General features: G+C 47.6%; 1 protein-coding gene across 1 annotated transcript in view; it reads right to left on the bottom strand.

Annotated features, from left to right (window-relative positions):
- Nucleotides 1-12,342: 12,342 nt before the first annotated feature.
- LOC123483146 (calcium uptake protein 1, mitochondrial-like) overlaps nucleotides 12,343-23,974 on the bottom strand; it is a gene marked incomplete at its 5' end in the record, with an annotated part of 14,852 nt that continues 3,220 nt past the window's right edge. The window contains 2 exons of the mRNA XM_045212655.1: nucleotides 12,343-12,672; nucleotides 12,819-12,908. Of these exons, the coding sequence (XP_045068590.1) occupies nucleotides 12,509-12,672; nucleotides 12,819-12,908 (254 nt within the window). The remainder of the gene's footprint in view (nucleotides 12,673-12,818; nucleotides 12,909-23,974) is intronic.

Raw genomic sequence — 23,974 nt, 5'->3', positions numbered from 1 at the left:
CCACATGCCACAATCAACAGCCTGATCAACTCTATGCGAAGGAGATGTCTCACTGCATGAGGCAAATGGTGGTCACACCAGATACTGACTGGTTTTCTGATCCACGCCCCTACCTTTTTTTTTTTAAAGGTATCTGTGACCAACAGATGCATATCAGTATTCCAAGTCATGTGAAATCCATAGATTAATGCCTAATGAATTTATTTCAATTGACTGATTTCCTCATATGAACTGGAACTCAGTAAAATCTTTGAAATTGTTGCATGTTCCGTTTTATATTTTTGTTCAGTGTACATTGTTACCTCACTCAAAACGTCCTATTTTTTTGGGGGGGTGGCTAAAACCATTATTTGGTCAAACGGTAAAGTGCCGTTTCCTGTAGTGAAAGTGTCTGCCCTGCCGCCACTACCCTGAGAGAAATGTGTTGTGATTTGTATAACATTTCTAAATGCAATTTGCGGGAAAAACGCAGCTTTGAAAGCTTCGTCCCTGTTGAAGAGAGGAGGGTCTCAGCGCTCTGTTATTTATTTCTCAATATTCCGCTCAATAGCAACAGTTTTACTACGAAGATATTTGATATGGCTTTGAACTTTGGCGCGGCGCACTGGCCATTGTGAGGCCATAGATTTCATTAGTCTTCAACTGCAACGTTTTTTTAGGACATTACATTACTGTTGGATAAATACAGTTGAAGTCGGAAGTTTACATACACCTTAGCCAAATACATTTAAACTCAGTTTTTCACAATTCCTGACATTTAATCCTAGTAAAAAGTCCCTGTCTTAGGTCAGTTAGGATCACCACTTTATTTTAAGAATGTGAAATGACAGAATAATAGTAGTGATTTATTTCAGCTTTTATTTCTTTCATCACATTCCCAGTGGGTCAGAAGTTTACATACACTCAATTAGTATTTGATAGCATTGCCTTTAAATTGTTTAACTTGGGTCAAACGTTTCGGGTAGCCTTCCACAAGCTTCCCACAATAAGTTGGGTGAATTTTGGCCCATTCCTCCTGACAAAGCTGGTGTAACTGAGTCAGGTTTGTAGGCCTCCTTGCTTGCACAAGCTTTTTCAGTTCTGCCCACACATTTTCTATAGGATTGAGGTCAGAGCTTTGTGATGGCCACTCCAATACCTTGACTTTGTTGTCCTTAAGCCATTTTGCCACAACTTTGGAAGTATGCTTGGGATCATTGTCCATTTGGAAGACCCATTTGAGACCAAGCTTTAACTTCCTGACTGATGTCTTGAGATGTTGCTTCAATATATCCACATAGTTTTCCTTCCTCATGATGCCATCTATTTTGTGAAGTGCACCAGTTCCTCCTGCAGCAAAGCAACCCCACAGCATGATGCTGCCACCCCCGTGCTTCACGGTTGAGATGGTGTTCTTCGGCTTGCAAGCAACCCCCTTTTTCCTCCAAACATAACGATGGTCATTATGGCCAAACAGTTATATTTTTGTTTCATCAGACCAGAGGACATTTCTCCAAAAAGTATGATCTTTGTCCCCATGTGCAGTTGCAAACTGTAGTCTGGCTTTTTTATGGCAGTTTTGGAGCAGTGGCTTCTTCCTTGCTGAGCGGCCTTTCAGGTTATGTCGATATAGGACTTGTTTTACTGTGGATATAGATACTTTTGTACCTGTTTCCTCCAGCATCTTCACAAGGTCCTTTGCTGTTGTTCTGGGATTCATTTGCAAAGTACGTTCATCTCTAGGAGACAGAATGCGTCTCCTTCCTGAGCGGTGTGACGGCTGCGTGGTCCCATGGTGTTTATACTTGCGTACTATTGTTTGTACAGATGAACGTGGTACCTTCAGGTGTTTGGAAATTGCTCCCAAGGATGAACCAGACTTGTGGAGGTCTACCATTTTTTTTCTGAGGTCTTGGCTGATTTCTTTTGATTTTCCCATGATGTCAAGCAAAGAGGCACTGAGTTTGAAGGTAGGCCTTGAAATACATCCACAGGTACACCTCCAATTGACTCAAATGATATCAATTAGCCTATCAGAAGCTTCTAAAGCCATGACATCATTTTCTGGAATTTTCCAAGCTGTTTAAAGGCACAGTCAACTTAGTGTATGTAAACTTCTGACCCACTGGAATTGTGATACAGTGAATTATAAGTGAAATAACCTGTCTGTAAACAATTGTTGAAAAAATTACTTGTGTCATGCACAAAGTAGATGTCCTAACCGACTTGCCAAAACTATAGTTTGTTAACAAGAAATTTGTGGAGTGGTTGAAAAACAAGTTTTAATGACGCCAACCTAAATATATGTAAACTTCCGACTTCAACTGTACATGGCTACTAGCAGGGGTAGTATATTTAGAGCGATCTAGCTGCTGAGTTTCCACTTCCTCAAGTGTTGAACCCCAAATTAATTGATATTAGTTAGTGCAGATAAAGATGTAATTAATATCTATTGAAAAAGTCCTATTTTGACAGTAAATTGCAGCAACTATAGTGTAATTGTCAACCCAAAATCCATGACAATCAATTAATTAGGTTGAACATCAAAATATCTTGACTCATGCACTCCTGCTTGGATGTGTAAGATGAAACAACTTATTACGTGAATAACTCGTCTATTTATCATAGTTCTTAATAAAGCACTATGAATGACTTCATATGATGATTACTCGTGATTTTGGTCCGACCAAATCCTGGGCTGGTGCCACCAACTAAAGGGGAAATGGTAGAGCCCTGTAATAGTAATTCATACTCAGGGTAGTGATTTAGTGGTGATTCACTGATTAGCAATATAGCCGAAGCTTGGCTTTTATATCGTGTTTTATATCGACAGACAGACAGACAGACAGGCACAGTGACAGCAGAGAAGATGCTGAGACAGACAGACAGACGAGCACAGTGACAGCAGAGAAGATGCTGAGACAGACAGACAGACAAGCACAGTGACAGCAGAGAAGATGCTGAGACAGACAGACAGCACAACAGGGAGGCAAACAAAATGGCTGGAGCAGAGGCACAGTTATAGTGGTGAGTTGTATCTCCAGTGGTGTTTTTACATATTGTATTCGTTTTAAACATGAGCTGGTTAAAAAAAAAAGTGTCTCACCAGTCACTGGTACAGAAATGGTTGAGTGATGCTGTACTGTACTGCCAATGTTCTATGTCAGCACCACTGCCTGTGTCTTAAGTAGGGTGTTCACCCGACCTCGAGTTTCTGATGCTAAAGTGCAACTGAAGAGGGAGCCTCCAACACAGGAAATAGTGAGGTGCTGGACAGAGGCAGACCCAATGCTGCAGGACTGTTTTTGAGAATACCGATTTGGAATATGTTTAAAAATTCATCCACCCAGGACTCATCCATCAACATCGAGGAATATACATCGTCAGTCACAGGCTTCATTAGGAAATGTATTGATGTTGTACCCGCAATAACTATCCGGACAAACCCCAACCAAAAACCCTGGATGAACGGAGAGATATATCCGTACCATGCTGAGAGCCCGTACGGCAGCATTCAATGTCAGCAGAATGAACCCAGATTACTTGATGTCTAGAAGGCAAGCAGGTACAAGCTCCTCAAATCCATTAGGGACACAGAAAGACAATACAGACTCAAACTTGAATTGTTGATCGACATCTCAGACCTGCGACGCATGTAGCAAGGACTACAGACTATCACAGACTACAAAAGGCAAATCCAGCTGTTCAGTGCCCTCCGAAGCCTCCCTCCCAGACGAGCTCAACACATTCTCCCTTCGAGGCAGACCATAATACCAAGCCATCCCGGAATACTCTCGCTGCTCCGGACAACCAGGCGCTTTCGCTCTCCGAGACTGACGTGAACGCTCACAAAGCCGCCGGCCCAGATGGCATCCCCTGGCCGCGTCCTCAGAGTGTGGGCTGACCAGCTGGCGGGCGTCTTCTCTGACATCATCAACCTGTCCCTGTCCCAGGCTGTAATCCCCCACCTGCTTCAAGGAGACAACCATCTTCCCAGTGCCCAAGAAAACCAAGGTGACGTGCCCAAATGACTATCGCCCGGTCACACTCACCCCGATCATTATGAAGTGCTTTGAGAGGCTGTTCATGGCCCACATCAAGGCCACCATACCAGGCACGCTGGACCCACTCCAATCTGCCCACCGCTCCAACAGATCCACGGAAGATACCATTTCCATCACTATTCACACGGCCGTAACACACCCGGACAAGAGGAACATCTATGTGAGAATGATGTTCGTTGACTACAGTTCAGCATTCAACACTATTGTTCCCACCAAGCTCAGAGCCCTGGGTTTGGACAGCGGACTCCATCCTCTGTAACTAGATCCTGGACAGCAGACCACAGGCTGTGAGGATTGGCAACACCACCTCCTCCACACTGACTCAACACAGGGCCCCCCCTAGGGGTGTGTCCTCAGCCCTCTGCTGTACTCCCTGTTCACCCAGGACTGCGTGGCTTTGCATGACACCAACCCCATCAAGTTTGCTGACGACAACCCGATTTTATATGCCTGATAACCAACAACGACGAGTCAGCCTGTTGCCTATAGTTTAATACATGTACAAAATGATCATCTTTCCCTAAACGCATGATAGTCATGGCTTTTTTTTTTTTACATGAAAGGGGAGGTTAACTTGGCCCCGCAGACAATCGATCTGACATCGAGTTATCTTTGTCCTGTCTTTTTTGTGACATTACCTTGGAATTCATAGGAGTCAATGTAAGTTGGGGTGTCATTATTAAGTCAACAATCTAACCATTCATGTTCACCCTTTAGCCATAGGAGTCAAATAAGGATAACTTGGTTTATTAAAGGTAGACTCAGCGATATGATGTAGATGCAGAAAATAAACAGCGTAGTGGGTCAATTTCCGCAAACAATTAAGAGCGTTGAAGTGCCAGGCTCAACTTCTGCGGTTTTGGTCCCGTGGCCGTGGCTACCACATTGTAACAGCGTGAAGCGAACCACTGTGTGAAAGTGCATTATTGCATTTCGCTCATCGCAATATCTGTGGTGCTGCTCGTGGAAAAACCTCATTTTGCTGAGTCTACCTTCAGCCAATTCAAACAAGTTGTTGAAATCAAGCAATGATAAGATGGGCTAAAATCATAAGACTGTTAAAAAAAAAATATGGACGGAGCCATCGATGACATCACCCCGTTGTTTCCTGTGTGAAGTCCCAGTGGTCAGGAAGTGCCGTTTTAGTGTTTCGCCATCTTGCTACATGGAGGAGTTTTCAGAAACATTTTCATGTGCACTTCAAGCTACTATGGGAAGTGACGTTGCAGGCTAGCTCAGTGCTGCCTCCTCTCATCGAGTATCTCAAGTTGAAGGCCGACCGGGGTCCTGCAGGCTGCCATTAGCAACTACATTATCCTTTCTAACATTAGTTTGATTTTAACATAATCGGTTCATACAGTTCAGAAAGTATTCACACCCCTTGACTTTTTCCACATTTTGTTGTGTTACAAAGTGGGATTAAAATGGATTTAATTGTCATTTTTGTCAACGATCTACACAAAATACTAATGTCAAAGTGGAAGAAAAATTCAAACATTTGTAAAAAAAAAAAAGAGAAAAATAAAACACTAGTTCTTCATTAGTTAAGTATTCAACCCTCCTGAGTCAATACATGTCAGAATCACCTTTGGCAGCGATTGCAGCTCTGAGTCATTCTGGGTAAGTCTCTAAGAGCTTTCCACACCTGGATTGTGCAACATTTGTCCATTTTATTATTTTCTAAATTCTTCAAGCTCTGACAAATTGGTTGTTGATCATTGCTAGACAGCCATTATCAGGTCTTGCCACAGATTTTCAAGCATATTGTGACTAGACCACTCAGGAACATTCACTGTCTCCTTGGGAACCAACTCCAGTGTAGATTTGGCCTTGTGTTTTAGGTTATTGTCCTGCTGAAAGGTGAATTAATCTCCCAGTGTCTGGTGGAAAGCAGACTGAGCCAGGTTTTTCCTGTGCTTAGCTCCATTCCGTTTCTTTTTTTATCCTGAAAAACTCCCCAGTCCTTAACGATTACAAGCATACCCATAACATGATGCAGCCACCACTATGCTTGAAAATATGGAGAGTGCTACTAAGTAATGTGTTGTATAACACTTTGTATTCAGGGAAAAAAGCTAATTGCTTTGCCACATTTTTTGCAGTATTACTTTAGTGCCTTGTTGCAAACAGAATGCATGTTATGGAATGTTTTTATTCTGTACAGGCTTCCTTAATTTCACTCTGTCAGTTAGGTTAGTATTGTGGAGTAGCTATAATGTTATCCGACTTGACTATATAATAAGTGTCATGATTATACACTGTAGATATCTGACTTTACTATATATTGAGTGCCTGTTGCTGAGCTTCAGGAAGAGGAGGACTTTTGGAGAGATCTCCAGAAGCTCTATTTGAAACCTCTGGCTGAGGATAAAGGAAAAACAGAAAATAAAAAAAATCACAAATGACCTAAAGGAACTGAGAAATAAGGTATGCCGTCTTCTCATTTCAACTGAGAAATAAGGTATGCTGTCTTCTCATTTCAACTGAGAAATAAGGTATGCTGTCGTCTCATTTCAACTGAGAAATAAGGTATGCCGTCTTCTCATTTCAACTGAGAAATAAGGTATGCTGTCTTCTCATTTCAACTGAGAAATAAGGTATGCTGTCTTCTCATTTCAACTGAGAAATAAGGTATGCTGTCTTCTCATTTCAACTGAGAAATAAGGTATGCTGTCTTCTCATTTCAACTGAGAAATAAGGTATGCCGTCTTCTCATTTCAACTGAGAAATAAGGTATGCCGTCTTCTCATTTCAACTGAGAAATAAGGTATGCTGTCTTCTCATTTCAACTGAGAAATAAGGTATGCTGTCTTCTCATTTCAACTGAGAAATAAGGTATGCCGTCTTCTCATTTCAACTGAGAAATAAGGTATGCCGTCTTCTCATTTCAATGTACATGATATTAGCACCAAGTAGGTGATGTACTTTGTGTCCACCTCTGGTATTAAAGAGATAGTTTAGTGCTGTTGAAACGATGACTAGTTGGAGTAATCCACTGTGTATGATTACTCGTCCTGTTCCTATCCCTTTAACGAAATGCACTTTCTCCTCTTCATACAGGTGACTTATCTATTTCATACAGGTGACTTATCTATTTCATAGTGGCTGGTGGTGACTTTCTCCTCTTCAGGCCATTGGAAATTCAGTCACCATCAAAATCCCCCAAATACAATCTCAATCTCACTCAGACTAGCGAGCATCTATTAAATGGATCCAGTAGGACTGATGTTCCTTTTGGGATCTGCATCTATTAAATGGATCCAGTAGGTCTGATGTTCCTTTTGGGATCTGCATCTATTAAATGGATCCAGTAGGTCTGATGTTCCTTTTTGGGATCTGCATCTATTAAATGGATCCAGTAGGTCTGATGTTCCTTTTTGGGATCTGCATCCTTCCTGCTGATCCAGTGTTGTGGCATGTTCTACCACAGGGGATTATTTTCATTATTTATAGGCAGGTCCTCTGTAGCTCAGCTGGTAGAGCACGGCGCTCGGTCCTCTGTAGCTCAGCTGGTAGAGCACGGCGCTCGGTCCTCTGTAGCTCAGCTGGTAGAGCACGGCGCTCGGTCCTCTGTAGCTCAGCTGGTAGAGCACGGCGCTCGGTCCTCTGTAGCTCAGCTGGTAGAGCACGGCGCTCGGTCCTCTGTAGCTCAGCTGGTAGAGCACGGCGCTCGGTCCTCTGTAGCTCAGCTGGTAGAGCACGGCGCTCGGTCCTCTGTAGCTCAGCTGGTAGAGCACGGCGCTCGGTCCTCTGTAGCTCAGCTGGTAGAGCACGGCGCTCGGTCCTCTGTAGCTCAGCTGGTAGAGCACGGCGCTCGGTCCTCTGTAGCTCAGCTGGTAGAGCACGGCGCTCGGTCCTCTGTAGCTCAGCTGGTAGAGCACGGCGCTCGGTCCTCTGTAGCTCAGCTGGTAGAGCACGGCGCTCGGTCCTCTGTAGCTCAGCTGGTAGAGCACGGCGCTCGGTCCTCTGTAGCTCAGCTGGTAGAGCACGGCGCTCGGTCCTCTGTAGCTCAGCTGGTAGAGCACGGCGCTCGGTCCTCTGTAGCTCAGCTGGTAGAGCACGGCGCTCGGTCCTCTGTAGCTCAGCTGGTAGAGCACGGCGCTCGGTCCTCTGTAGCTCAGCTGGTAGAGCACGGCGCTCGGTCCTCTGTAGCTCAGCTGGTAGAGCACGGCGCTCGGTCCTCTGTAGCTCAGCTGGTAGAGCACGGCGCTCGGTCCTCTGTAGCTCAGCTGGTAGAGCACGGCGCTCGGTCCTCTGTAGCTCAGCTGGTAGAGCACGGCGCTCGGTCCTCTGTAGCTCAGCTGGTAGAGCACGGCGCTCGGTCCTCTGTAGCTCAGCTGGTAGAGCACGGCGCTCGGTCCTCTGTAGCTCAGCTGGTAGAGCACGGCGCTCGGTCCTCTGTAGCTCAGCTGGTAGAGCACGGCGCTCGGTCCTCTGTAGCTCAGCTGGTAGAGCACGGCGCTCGGTCCTCTGTAGCTCAGCTGGTAGAGCACGGCGCTCGGTCCTCTGTAGCTCAGCTGGTAGAGCACGGCGCTCGGTCCTCTGTAGCTCAGCTGGTAGAGCACGGCGCTCGGTCCTCTGTAGCTCAGCTGGTAGAGCACGGCGCTCGGTCCTCTGTAGCTCAGCTGGTAGAGCACGGCGCTCGGTCCTCTGTAGCTCAGCTGGTAGAGCACGGCGCTCGGTCCTCTGTAGCTCAGCTGGTAGAGCACGGCGCTCGGTCCTCTGTAGCTCAGCTGGTAGAGCACGGCGCTCGGTCCTCTGTAGCTCAGCTGGTAGAGCACGGCGCTTGGTCCTCTGTAGCTCAGCTGGTAGAGCACGGCGCTCGGTCCTCTGTAGCTCAGCTGGTAGAGCACGGCGCTCGGTCCTCTGTAGCTCAGCTGGTAGAGCACGGCGCTCGGTCCTCTGTAGCTCAGCTGGTAGAGCACGGCGCTTATAACGTCAAGGTAGTGGGTTCGATCCCCGGGACCACCCATACGTAAAAATGTATGCACACATGACTGTCAGTTGCTTTGGATAAAAGTGTCTGCTAAATGGCATATTATATTATTAACAAATTCTAACCCACACTTTCTGAATACTCTTCATTTCATGGTTTTTACAAACAATGTAATTTAGTTATGCCGTTTTTATATATACGATACATGCATATTATGATCCATTAAATCTATGAAACCTTACCCATTTTATATTCAAACTTGACTTGTTGGAAAGGTGGCATCCCTATGACGGTGCCACGTTGAAAGTCACTGAGCTCTTCAGTACGGGCCATTCTACTGCCAATGTTTTTTTTTTCTATGGAGATTGCATGTCTGTGTGTTCGATTTTATACACCTGTCAGCAACGGGTGTGGCTGAAGTAGATTTTGGTGATGAAATGGGGCTTTAGGAGGGACAAAGATGGTGATGGACTCAGAGTCACGGATGGCCTTGGAGCATCCCTGGAGAAGCCCTGGACTCTGAACGGCGAGGTGGACTGCTGTGGTGGAATGGAGTGACCATGAGGATGGTAAGGTTGGAGGATCTTGTATTAAATGAGACGGTTGGAGAGGCAAGGTGGTGAAGGGCTTTGTAGATCAGGAGGATCTTGTATTAAATGTGGTGGGAGAAGGGGAACCAGTGGCGTTTTAGGGTACTGAGATGTGTGTGTTTTAGGGTACTGCGATGTGTGTTTTAGGGTACTGCGATGTGTGTGTTTTAGGGTACTGCGATGTGTGTGTTTTAGGGTACTGAGATGGGTGTGTTTTAGGGTACTGCGATGGGTGTGTTTTAGGGTACTGCGATGGGTGTGTTTTAGGGTACTGCGATGTGTGTTTTAGGGTACTGCGATGGGTGTGTTTTAGGGTACTGCGATGTGTGAGTGATTTAGAACAATCTTGTAATGGGCAACAGCAGAGGACTGAACAATCCTGTCCATTTACATTAGAAAGAAGTGCTGACTACTAGTGCCGTCTCTCTCTTACACACAGCCTCTGTCTTATCACGCACAGCCTCTGTCTTATCACGCACAGCCTCTGTCTTATCACGCACAGCCTCTGTCTTATCACGCACAGCCTCTGTCTTATCACGCACAGCCTCTGTCTTATCGCGCACAGCCTCTGTCTTATCGCGCACAGCCTCTGTCTTATCACGCACAGCCTCTGTCTTATCACGCACAGCCTCTGTCTTATCACGCACAGCCTCTGTCTTATCACGCACAGCCTCTGTCTTATCACGCACAGCCTCTGTCTTATCACGCACAGCCTCTGTCTTATCACGCACAGCCTCTGTCTTATCACACACAGCCTCTGTCTTATCACGCACAGCCTCTGTCTTATCACGCACAGCCTCTGTCTTATCACGCGCAGCCTCTGTCTTATCACGCACAGCCTCTGTCTTATCACGCACAGCCTCTGTCTTATCACGCACAGCCTCTGTCTTATCACACACACTTGATCAGACATTATTTCACACACCCACACACACTCAGACAAAATAATCTCCTCACTCTAAATTATTTTGGATGAATGAAACACCTCATATGTTTTAGAGGTTTATAATCCAATTCAGTGGGTGTCTGTCGGAGTGTAAATGAAAACATGATCACTATAAACCGGAGAGAAGAGGGGGTGGGGGTACAGGGAGACGGGGGAGAGGGGGTGGGGGTAGAGAGAGAAGGGGGAGAGGGGGTGGGGGAGAAGGGGGAGGGGGTGGGGGTAGAGAACCCCGTCAGTCTGTTTTCTAATAATACAGCTTCTTTAATCATCGTATAAAGTCCTTCAGTAACAATAATAACTCTCTGAAATAAAACACCCATGATAGCGGGATGGTAGCGGCAGAGTAGCTAACCCATGATAGCGGGATGGTAGCGGCAGAGTAGCTAACCCATGATAGCGGGATGGTAGCGGCAGAGTAGCTAACCCATGATAGCGGGATGGTAGCGGCAGAGTAGCTAACCCATGATAGCGGGATGGTAGCGGCAGAGTAGCTAACCCATGATAGCGGGATGGTAGCGGCAGAGTAGCTAACCCATGAGAAAAGCCTCTGGAGATTCACTAAATCACCCTTAAAATGTCAAGACAATGCCAGCGTCTATTTACAGTTGGGGAATATTTTATAGCTATCTACAGTATTTTATAGAGGGAAACCTATTTTAGAGATATTCCACAATATCCAAATGAATACTGTACTTTGGGACATACAGAATTGAGGGACTAATCTGATTATATTCCATGTTCTGGCCTTGTGTTTATCAGTCAAAGATCAACCATCTAAATGATACCTGAGATTATAAAGGTGCTGTTTAACTTTGGGAAAAGGTTGAGTTTATTCACAGGCGTTCCCCAAGCCGGCATCATTATTGGCAAAACAATAAATACACAAGATTACAAAACCTACATCCCAATAATTATCACAATGGCTAACTTTCACGTTACAGCCACCTATGGAATGGCCCCTTAAGACAAACTGTGCTACATCAGTTCAGTCAGGCCGCGTCCCAAACTCCACCCTATCTCCTACGCGGTGCACTACTTTAGACCGGGGCTCATAAGAAGACCCACAGGGGCTTCTGGTCTAAAGTAGTGCACTATATAAGGGAATAGGGTGCCGTTTGGAACGCAGCCTCAGTCTATAACTATCCACAAAGCTCATTGCAGTAGCCTGTATGACTGATTTATGTTCCCATCATATCTGATGTCATAACGAGTTTGTCTTAATCACCCTTTGTTCTGATGAGATGTAGTGAGTTACACTGTCTAATGTTGGCAATTCATTGTTTATAGTTTTAATCCAGGAAAAGAAAAGCTATTGAAAGAGGATGGGAGGCTGCTCTCTGTGTGGAGTAGACACCTCAGATCACATACACACACACACACACACACACACACACACACACACAGACACACACACACACACACAGACACAGACACAGACACAGACACACACACACACACACACACACACACACAGACACACACACACACAGACACACACACACAGACACACACACAGACACACACACACAGACACACACACACACACACACACACACACAGACACACACACACACACACACACACAGACACACACACAGACACACACACACACACAGACACACACACACACACAGACACACACACAGACACACACACACACACAGACACACACACAGACACACACACACACACACAGACACACAGACAGACACACACACACAGACACACACACACACACACACACACAGACACACACACACACACACACAGACACACACACAGACACACACACACACACACAGACACACAGACAGACACACACACACAGACACACAGACACACACACACACACACACACAGACACACTTGCATTCTCACGTCTATGAACACACACACATCCCATCCCTACTGCTTGGGAGTGGCGAACACACACTCTCTCTCAGACACACACACACACACACACACACACACACACACACACACACACAGGTCTCTAATTCTGTTTGGGAGTGGCGAAGTCCCATGCGGTGTCTTGGGCGCATTTCATCATGGCTCGTACCAACCGGGTGAAGCCCATATCTTTAGGTTTCTCTAGACCTCGCATCAGACGCTGCTTCATTATGGCTACAAACTCCTTATTACTCAGTTCTTCATTACCTGGAGGGAGGCAGGGAGATAATGTTTTCATTAGGTAACAATAGAGAGATAATGTTTTCATTAGGTAACAATAGAGAGATAATGTTTTCATTAGGTAACAATAGAGAGATATAAACATTAGTCAGGGAACAATAAAGAACACTCACCATCACAGTCGAACAGAGCGAACACGACGTCACACACATGGTCAGACAGCTCCACTTCAGCCACCGTACGAGCTACCTGCTTCATCGTGGCTGAAAGAGAGAAGAGGAGAGATAACGAAGGAGAGACAGAAGAGGAGAGATAACGAAGGAGAGCGAGAGAAGAGGAGAGATAACGAAGGAGAGCGAGAGAAGAGAGAGATAACGAAGGAGAGCGAGAGAAGAGAGAGAGATAACGAAGGAGAGCGAGAGAAGAGAGAGAGAGATAACGAAGGAGAGCAAAGAGAAAGAGAGATAACGAAGGAGAGCGAGAGAAGAGAGAGAGATAACGAAGGAGAGCGAGAGAAGAGAGAGAGATAACGAAGGAGAGCGAGAGAAGAGAGAGATAGAAAGACAGAGTTGAGGGAGGAAGGAGAGAGAGAAAAAGGGTTACATTTACGTCATTTAGCAGACGCTCTTATCCAGAGCGACTAACAATTAGTGAGTGCATACATATTTTATTATTTTTCATACCCCCCGTGGGAATCAAACCCACAACCCTGGCGTTGCAAACGCCATGCTCTACCAACTGAGCTACATCCCTGCCAGCCATTCCCTACTCTGGACGACGCTGGGCCAATTGTGCGCCGCCCCATGGGTCTCCCGGTCGCGGCCGGCTACGACAGAGCCTGGATTCGAACCAGGATCTCTAGTGGCACAGCTAGCACTGCAATGCAGTGCCTTAGACCACTGCGCTACTCAGGAGTTCATTTAGCAGACTCTTATCCAGAGTGACTTAGTTACTGCATTCATCTTAAAAAGGGTTACATTTAGCATACTCTTATCCAGTGACTTGGTTACTGCATTCATCTAAGAAAGGGTTTCATTTAGCAAAACTGGTGAGAGAGAGAGTGAAAAAGAAAGGGCTAGAGAGAATGAGAGGAGGAGGGATGGGAGAGAAATCCTGCTTCATGGTGGCTGAGAGAGAGACGGATAGAAGAGGAAAGAGAGAAAGAAGATCTAGCACGACTGCAGAGAGAAAAGGGGAGTGGACACATGAATAGGAGAGGAAGCCTGGATCAATAACACATAGCCACAGACCCTAGAGGAGAGCAGAGGTCTATCCACTTGAGACTGGCAGAGAGAGAGAGAGAGAGAGAGAGATGCCGCCTAGCTAGCAGACAGAAACAGCCTGGGGGTCAGAACACAAGAGGAACAGAAAAAATGATGAAAAGGTGATAAAAAAGCCCATGAGCCTCTCTGAGGACCATTGATCACAACAGTTCAAACCAGCGAGAGAGAGGAGGGAGAGTGTAAAGGAGGAGAGAGAGAGGAGGGAAGAGAGAGAGTAGGGGAGGATAGAGGACGGAAGAGAGAGAGTAGGGGAGGATAGAGGAGGGAAGAGAGAGAGTAGGGGAGGATAGAGGAGTGAAGAGAGAGAGTAGGGGAGGATAGAGGAGGGAAGAGAGAGAGTAGGGGAGGATAGAGGAGGGAAGAGAGAGAGTAGGGGAGGATAGAGGAGGGAAGAGAGAGAGTAGAGGAGGATAGAGTAGGGAAGAGAGAGAGTAGGGGAGGATAGAGGAGGGAAGAGAGAGCAGGGGAGGATAGGGGAGGGGAAGAGAGAGAGTAGAGGAGGATAGAGGAGGGAAGAGAGAGAGTAGGGGAGGGAAGAGAGAGAGTAGGGGAGGATAGAGAGAGAGAAGGGGAGGATAGAGGAGGGAAGAGAGAGAGTAGGGGAGGATAGAGGAGGGAAGAGAGAGAGTAGGGGGAGGATAGAGGAGGGAAGAGAGAGAGTAGGGGAGGATAGGGGGAGGGAAGAGAGAGTAGGGGAGGATAGAGGAGGGAAGAGAGAGAGTAGAGGAGGATAGAGTAGGGAAGAGAGAGAGTAGGGGAGGATAGAGGAGGGAAGGGAGAGTAGGGGAGGATAGAGGAGGGAAGAGAGAGTAGGGGAGGATAGAGGAAGGAAGAGAGAGTAGGGGAGGATAGAGGAGGGAAGAGAGAGTAGGGGAGGATAGAGGAGGGAAGAGAGAGAGTAGGGGAGGATAGAGTAGGGAAGAGAGAGAGTAGGGGAGGATATAGGAGGGAAGAGAGAGAGTAGGGGAGGATAGAGGAGGAAGAGAGAGAGTAGAGGAGGATAGAGTAGGGAAGAGAGAGAGTAGGGGAGGATAGAGGAGGGAAGAGAGAGTAGGGGAGGATAGAGGAGGGAAGAGAGAGTAGGGGAGGATAGAGGAGGAAGAGAGAGAGTAGGGGAGGATAGAGTAGGGAAGAGAGAGAGTAGGGAGGATAGGGGAGGAAGAGAGAGTAGAGGAGGATAGAGGAGGGAAGAGAGAGAGTAGGGGAGGGAAGAGAGAGAGTAGGGGGAGGATAGAGGAGGGAAGAGAGAGTAGGGGAGGATAGGGGAGGGAGAGAGAGAGTAGAGGAGGATAGAGGAGGGAAGACAGAGAGTAGGGGAGGGAAGAGAGAGAGTAGGGGAGGATAGAGGAGGGAAGAGAGAGAGTAGGGGAGGATAGAGGAGGGAAGAGAGAGAGTAGGGGAGGATAGGGGAGGGAAGAGAGAGTAGGGGAGGATAGAGGAGGGAAGAGAGAGAGTAGGGGAGGATAGAGGAGGGAAGAGAGAGAGTAGGGGAGGATAGAGGAGGGAAGAGAGAGTAGGGGAGGATAGAGGAGGGAAGAGAGAGAGTAGGGGAGGATAGAGGAGGGAAGAGAGAGAGTAGGGGAGGATAGAGGAGGAGAGAGAGAGAGTAGGGGAGGATAGAGGAGGAAGAGAGAGAGTAGAGGAGGATAGAGTAGGGAAGAGAGAGAGTAGGGGGATAGAGGAGGGAAGAGAGAGTAGGGGAGGATAGAGGAGGGAAGAGAGAGTAGGGGAGGATAGAGGAGGGAAGAGAGAGTAGGGGAGGATAGAGGAGGGAAGAGAGAGTAGGGGAGGATAGAGGAGGGAAGAGAGAGAGTAGGGGAGGAGAGAGGAGGGAAGAGAGAGAGTAGGGGAGGATAGAAGAGGGAAGAGAGAGAGTAGAGGAGGATAGAGTAGGGAAGAGAGAGAGTAGGGGAGGATATAGGAGGGAAGAGAGAGAGTAGGGGAGGATAGAGGAGGGAAGAGAGAGTAGAGGAGGATAGAGTAGGAAGAGAGAGAGTAGGGGGAGGATAGAGGAGGAAGAGAGAGTAGGGGAGGATAGGGAGGGAAGAGAGAGAGTAGGGGAGGATAGAGTAGGGGAAGAGAGAGAGTAGGGAGAGAGAGGAGGGAAGAGAGAGAGTAGGGGAGGATAGAGGAGGGAAGAGAGAGAGTAGGGGAGGATAGAGGAGGGAAGAGAGAGTAGGAGGATAGAGGAGGGAAGAGAGAGAGTAGGGGGAGGAGAGAGGAGGAAGAGAGAGAGTAGGGGAGGATAGAGGAGGGAAGAGAGAGAGAGAGAGGGAGGATAGAGTAGGGAAGAGAGAGAGTAGGGGAGGATAGGAGGGAAGAGAGATAGTAGGGAGGATAGAGGAGGGAAGAGAGAGAGTAGAGGAGGATAGAGTAGGAAGAGAGAGAGTAGGGGAGGATAGAGGAGGAAAGAGAGAGTAGGGGAGGATAGGGGAGGGAAGAGAGAGAGTAGAGGAGGATAGAGGAGGGAAGAGAGAGAGTAGGGGAGGGAAGAGAGAGAGTAGGGGAGGATAGAGGAGGGAAAAGAGAGAGTAGGGGAGGATAGAGGAGGAAGAGAGAGAGTAGGGGAGGATAGAGGAGGGAAGAGAGAGAGTAGGGAGGATAGAGGAGGAAGAGAGAGAGTAGGGGAGGATAGAGGAGGAAGAGAGAGAGTAGGGGAGGATAGAGGAGGGAAGAGAGAGAGTAGAGGAGGATAGAGGAGGGAAGAGAGAGAGTAGGGGAGGGAAGAGAGAGAGTAGGGGAGGATAGAGGAGGGAAGAGAGAGAGTAGGGGAGGATAGGGGAGGGAAGAGAGAGAGTAGGGGAGGATAGAGAAGGGAAGAGAGAGAGTAGGGGAGGATAGAGGAGGGAAGAGAGAGAGTAGGGGAGGATAGAGGAGGGAAGAGAGAGAGTAGAGGAGGATAGAGGAGGGAAGAGAGAGTAGGGGAGGATAGAGGAGGGAAGAGAGAGTAGGGGAGGATAGAGGAGGGAAGAGAGAGAGAGAAGGGGAGGATAGAGGAGGGAAGAGAGAGAGTAGAGGAGGATAGAGTAGGGAAGAGAGAGAGTAGGGGAGGATAGAGGAGGGAAGAGAGAGTAGGGGAGGATAGAGGAGGGAAGAGAGAGTAGGGGAGGATAGAGGAGGGAAGAGAGAGAGTAGGGGAGGATAGAGGAGGGAAGAGAGAGAGTAGGGGAGGATAGAGGAGGGAAGAGAGAGAGTAGGGGAGGATAGAGTAGAGAGAGAGAGAGTAGGGGAGGATAGAGGAGGGAAGAGAGAGTAGGGGAGGATAGAGGAGGGAAGAGAGAGAGTAGGGGAGGATAGAGGAGGGAAGAGAGAGAGTAGGGGAGGATAGAGGAGGGAAGAGAGAGAGTAGGGGAGGATAGAGGAGGGAAGAGAGAGAGTAGGGGAGGGAAGAGAGAGAGTAGGGGAGGATAGAGAGAGAGAAGGGGAGGATAGAGGAGGGAAGAGAGAGTAGGGGAGGATAGAGGAGGGAAGAGAGAGAGTAGGGGAGGATAGAGGAGGGAAGAGAGAGAGTAGGGGAGGATAGAGGAGGAAGAGAGAGAGTAGAGGAGGATAGGGGAGGGAAGAGAGAGAGTAGGGGAGGATAGAGGAGGGAAGAGAGAGAGTAGGGGAGGATAGAGGAGGGAAGAGAGAGAGTAGGGGAGGATAGAGGAGGGAAGAGAGAGAGTAGGGGAGGATAGGGGAGGGAAGAGAGAGAGTAGGGGAGGATAGAGGAGGAAGAGAGAGAGTAGGGGAGGATAGAGGAGGGAAGAGAGAGAGTAGGGGAGGATAGAGGAGGGAAGAGAGACAGTAGGGGAGGATAGAGGAGGGAAGAGAGAGAGTAGGGGAGGATAGGGGAGGGAAGAGAGAGTAGAGGAGGATAGAGGAGGGAAGAGAGAGAGTAGGGGAGGATAGAGGAGGGAAGAGAGAGTAGGGGAGGATAGGGGAGGGAAGAGAGAGAGTAGAGGAGGATAGAGGAGGGAAGAGAGAGAGTAGGGGAGGATAGAGGAGGGAAGAGAGAGAGTAGGGGAGGATAGAGGAGGGAAGAGAGAGAGTAGGGGAGGATAGGGGAGGATAGAGAGAGAGTAGGGGAGGATAGGGGAGGATAGAGAGAGAGGGGAGGATAGAGGAGGAAGAGAGAGTAGGGGAGGATAGAGGAGGGAAGAGAGAGAGTAGGGGAGGATAGGGGAGGGAAGAGAGAGTAGAGGAGGATAGAGGAGGGAAGAGAGAGTAGGGGAGGGAAGAGAGAGAGTAGGGGAGGATAGAGGAGGGAAGAGAGAGAGTAGAGGAGGATAGAGGAGGGAAGAGAGAGAGTAGAGGAGGATAGAGGAGGGAAGAGAGAGAGTAGGGGAGGATAGAGGAGGGAGAGAGAGAGTAGGGGAGGATAGGGGGAGGAAGAGAGAGAAGGGAGGATAGAGAAGGAAGAGAGAGTAGGGGAGGATAGAGGAGGGAAGAGAGAGAGAAGAGGAGGATAGAGGAGGGAAGAGAGAGAGTAGGGGGAGGATAGGGAGGGAAGAGAGAGAGTAGGGGAGGATAGGGAGGAAGAGAGAGAGTAGAGGAGGATAGAGGAGGGAAGAGAGAGAGTAGGGGAGGATAGAGGAGGGAAGAGAGAGTAGGGGAGGATAGGGGGAGGGAAGAGAGAGAGTAGGAGGATGAGGAGGGAAGAGAGAGAGTAGGGAGGGAGAAGAGAGAGAGTAGGGGAGGATAGAGGAGGGAAGAGAGAGAGTAGGGGAGGATAGAGGAGGGAAGAGAGAGAGTAGGGAGGAAAGGGAGGGAAGAGAGAGAGTAGAGGAGGATAGAGGAGGGAAGAGAGAGAGTAGGGAGGATAGAGGAGGGAAGAGAGAGTAGGGGAGGATAGAGGAGGAAGAGAGAGTAGGGGAGGATAGAGGAGGGAAGAGAGAAGTAGGGGAGGGAATAGAGAGAGAGGAGGAAGAGAGAGAGGGAGGAATAGAGGAGGGAAGAGAGAGATAGGGGAGGATAGAGAGGGAAGAGAGAGTAGAGGAGGGAAGAGAGAGAGTAGGGGAGAGGAGAGATAGAGGGAGGAGGAGGAGTAGGGGAGGATAGAGAGAGAGAGAGAGTAGGGAGGATAGAGGAGGAAGAGAGAGAGTAGGGGAGGATAGAGTAGGGAAGAGAGAGAGTAGAGAGGAGAGAGGAGGAAGAGAGAGAGTAGGGAGGATAGAGGAGGGAAGAGAGAGAGTAGAGGAGGATAGAGGAGGGAAGAGAGAGAGTAGGGGAGGATAGAGGGAAGAGAGAGAGTAGGGGAGGATAGAGGAGGGAAGAGAGAGTAGGGAGGATAGGGGAGGGAAGAGAGAGTAGGGAGGATAGGGGAGGGAAGAGAGAGAGGAGGAGGGAGGAGGGAAGAGAGAGAGTAGGGGAGGATAGAGGAGGGAAGAGAGAGTAGGGGAGGATAGAGGAGGGAAGAGAGAGGTAGGGGAGGATAGAGTAGGGAAGAGAGAGAGTAGGGGAGGATAGAGGAGGGAAGAGAGAGAGTAGGGGAGGATAGGGGAGGATAGAGAGAGAGTAGGGGAGGATAGAGGAGGGAAGAGAGAGTAGGGGAGGATAGAGTAGGGAAGAGAGAGAGTAGGGGAGGATAGAGGAGGGAAGAGAGAGAGTAGGGGAGGATAGAGGAGGGAAGAGAGAGAGTAGGGGAAGATAGAGGAGGGAAGAGAGAGAGTAGGGGAGGATAGGGGAGGATAGAGAGAGAGTAGGGGAGGATAGAGGAGGGAAGAGGAGAGTAGGGGAGGATAGAGGAGGGAAGAGAGAGAGTAGGGGAGGATAGAGGGAAGAGAGAGAGAGAGATTCATGTAGTCCTTTATATGAATGTTGGCCGGGCAGTAATCATTATCAAGTTATCGATTTATCGAGACTTCGGGGGTTTATACATAGTAGACTTGGCTCAGAGAGGAAACATGAGGGGGTTACTGAGGCAGAAGGTTTGAGAGGAGAGAGAGACAGGACAGGGGCACTGCCCGACTGTGAGGAACAGACCAAGGGTAGAGGTAGAGAGAGAGAGAGGTAGAGAGAGAGAGAGGTAGAGAGAGAGAGAGAGAGAGAGAGAGAGAGAGAGAGAGAGAGAGAGAGAGAGAGAGAGAGAGAGAGACAGAGACAGAGACAGAGACAGAGACAGAGACAGAGACAGAGACAGAGACAGAGACAGAGAGACAGAGAGAGGAGTCTGGTGATCATTACATTACCCGACTGTGAGGAACAGACAGAGAGGAACAGTCACAGTGGGAAGCCAGGGATAACCCACTGTACAGACATGACCCATAGAGATACATCTAGTTACTTCTCTACATGGGGCTGCCTGACTGACTGGGAATCTAACACAGTAACAGGGGGCTGCCTGACTGACTGGGAATCTAACACAGTAACAGCCAGGACTGTTGCGTTATCCCCAATTCCATTTTTTATTCAATTTCCACTAGATGTTGGAACATTGCTGCGGGTACTTGCTTCCATTCAGCCACAAGAGCATTAGTGAGGTCAGGCACTGATGTTGGGAGATTAGGCCTGGCTCGCAGACGACGTTCCAATTCATCCCAAAGGTGTTCGATGGGGTTGAAGTCAGGGCTCTGTGCAAGTCAAGTTCTTCCACACCGATCTCGACAAACCATTTCTGTACGGACCTCGCTTTGCACACGGGGGCATTGTCATGCTGAAACAGGAAAGGGCCTTCCTCAAACTGTTGCCACAAAGTTGGAAACACAGAATCGTCTAGAATGTCATTGCATGCTGTAGCGTTAAGATTTCCCTTCACTAGAAGTAAGGGGCCTACCACAAACCATGAAAAACAGCCCCAGACCATTATTCCTCCTCCACCAAACTTTACAGTTGGCACTATGCATTCGGGCAGGTAGAGATCTTCTGGCATCTGCCAAACCCAGATTTGTCGGTTGGACCTCCAGATGGTGAAGCGTGATTCATCACTCCAGAGAACGCGTTTCCACTGCTCCAGAGTCCAATGGCGGTGAGCTTTACACCACTCCAGCCGATCCTTGGCATTGGGCATGGTGATCTTAGGCTTGTGTGCGGCTGCTCAGCATGGAAGCCCATTTCGTGAAGCTCCCGACAAACAGTGCTTGTGCTGACGTTGCTTTCAGAGGCAGTTTGGAAGTCGGTAGTGAGTGTTGCAACTGAGGAGAGACGATTTTTACGCGCTACGCGCTTCAGCACTCGGCAGCCCCGTTCTGTGAGCTTGTGTGGCCTAACACTTAACGGCTGAGCCGTTGCTGCTCCTTGACGTTTCCACTGAGCTCTTCAGTAAGGCCATTCTACTGCCAATGTTTGTCTATAGAGATTGCAAGGCTGTGTGCTTGATTTTATACAACTGTCAGCAACAGGTGTGGCTGAAATAGCCGAATCGACAAATTTGAAGGGGTGTCCACATACTTTTGTATATATAGTGTATATATACAGTACCAGTCAAAAGTTTGGACACACCTACTCATTCCAGGGTTTTTCTTTATTTTTACTATTTTCTACATTGTAGAATAATAGTGAAGACATCAAAACTACGAAATAACACATATGGAATCATGTAGTAACCAAAAAAGTGTTAAACAATCAAAATATATTTTATATTTGAGATTCTTCAAAGTAGCCACCCTTTGCCTTGATGACAGCTTTGCACACTTGGCATTCTCTCAACCACCTTCATGATGTAGTCACCTGGAATGCATTTAAATTAACAGGTGTGCCTTGTTAAAAGTTAATTTGTGGAATTTAATGCGTTTGAGCCAATCAGTTGTGTTGTGACAAGGTAGGGGGGGTATACAGAAGATAGCCCTATTTGGTAAAAGACCAAGTCCATATTATGGCAAGAGCAGCTCAAATAAGCAAAGAGAAACGACAGTCCATCATTACTTTAAGACATGAAGGTCAGTCAATCTGGAAAATGTCAAGAACTTTGAAAGTTTCTTCAAGTGCAGTCGCAAAAACCATCAAGAGCTATGATGAAACTGGCTCTCATGAGGACCGGCACAGGAAAGGAAGACCCAGAGCTACCTCTGCTGCAGAGGATAAGTTCATTAGAGTTACCAGCCTCAGAAATTGCAGCCCAAATAAATGCTTCACAGAGTTCAAGTAACAGACACATCTCAACATCAACTGTTCAGAGGAGACTGCATGAATCAGGCCTTCATGCTGCAAAGAAACCACTACTAAAGGACACCAATAAGAAGAAGAGACTTGCTTGGGTCAAGAAACACGAGCAATGGACATTAGACCGGTGGAAATCTGTCCCTTGGTCTGATGAGTCCAGATTTGAGATTTTTGGTTCCAACCGCCGTGTCTTTGTGAGACGCAGAGTAGGTGAATGGATGATCTCTGCATGTGTGGTTCCCACCCTGAAGCATGGAGGAGGAGATGTGATGGTGTGGGGGTGCTTTACTGGTTACACTGTCAGTGATTTATTGAGAATTCAAGGCACACTTAACCAGCATGGCTACCACAGCATTCTACAGCAATACGCCATCCCATCTGGTTTGCGCTTAGTGGGACTATCACTTGTTTTTCAACAGGACAATGACCCAACACACCTCCAGGCTGTGTAAGGGCTATTTGACCAAGGAGAGTGATGGAGTGCTGCATCAGATGACCTGGCCTCCACAATCCCCCGACCTCAACCCAATTGAGATGGTTTGGGATGAGTCGGACGGCAGAGTGAAGGAAAAGCAGCCAACAAGTGCTCAGCATATGTGGGAACTCCTTCAAGACTGTTGGAAAAGCATTCCTCATGAAGCTGGTTGAGAGAATGCCAAGAGTGTGCAAAGCTGTCATCAAGGCAAAGGGTGTCTACTTTGAAGAATCTCAAATATAAAATATGTTTTGATTTGTTTAACACTTTGTTGGTTACTACATGATTCCATATGTGTTATTTCATAGTTTTGATGTCTTCACTATTTATTCTACGATGTAGAAAACAGTAAAAATAAAGAAAAACCTTTGAATGAGTAGGTGTGTCCAAACTTTTGACTGGTACTGTATATATGTTACATTTTCTAGGAACTCAGTCGGGGTCTAAACTTAACATAATAGAATACACAGATAATAGAATAGAATAGTATAATAAATAGAATAAATACAAGTGCGAAATCTGGTAGTGCTTAAGTCACTTAATTAGCCCATTTTTTAAAAATGGTACATGTAAGTTAGTCTAGGGGCCAGCAATCTAAACTTGTAGTAAGTACAGTCGAATTACTGACGGGGTGGGGCTCATTGATCATCAGCTATCATATACACTGAAAATATAAACGCAACATGGAACAATTTCAAAGAATTTACTGAGTTACATTTCATATAAGGAAATCAGTCAATTGAAATCAATTAAATGAGGCACTATTTTATGGATTTCGTATGACTTGGAATACAGATATGAATCTGTTGGTCACAGATACCTTAAAAAAAAGGTAGGGGTGTAGATCAGAAAACCAGTCAGTATCTGGTGTGACCACCATTTGCCTCATGCAGCGCGACACATCTCCTTCGCATAGAGTTGATCAGGCTGTTGATTGTGGCCTGTGGAATGTTGTCCCACTCCTCTTCAATGGCTGTGTGAAGTTGCTGGATATTGGCGGGAACTGGAACACGCTGTCGTACTCGTCAATCCGGAGCATCCCAAACATGCTCAATGGGTGACATGTCTGGTGAGTATGAAGGCCATGGAAGAACTGGGACATTTTCAGCTTCCAGGAATTGTGTTCAGATCCTTGCGACATGGGGCCGTGCATTATCATGCTGAAACATGAGGTGATGGTGGCAGATGAATGGCACGACAATGAGCCTCAGGATCTCGTCACGGTATCTCTGTGCATTCAAATTGCCATAGATAAAATGCAATTGTGTTCGATGTCCGTAGCTTATGCCTGCCCATACCAGAACCCCACCGCCACCATGGGGCACCCTGTTCACAACATTGACATCAGCAAACCGCTCGCCCACACAACACCATCTGTCCGGTACAGGTGAAACTGGGATTAATCCGTGAAGAGCACACTTCTCCAGCATGCCAGTGGCCATCGAAGGTGAGCATTTGCCCACTGAAGTCGGTAACGACGCCGAACTGCAGT

Source organism: Coregonus clupeaformis, unplaced genomic scaffold, assembly GCF_020615455.1.
Source record: "Coregonus clupeaformis isolate EN_2021a unplaced genomic scaffold, ASM2061545v1 scaf0038, whole genome shotgun sequence".
NCBI lineage: Eukaryota > Metazoa > Chordata > Actinopteri > Salmoniformes > Salmonidae > Coregonus > Coregonus clupeaformis.
This window is presented reverse-complemented; position numbering and strand designations above follow the sequence as displayed.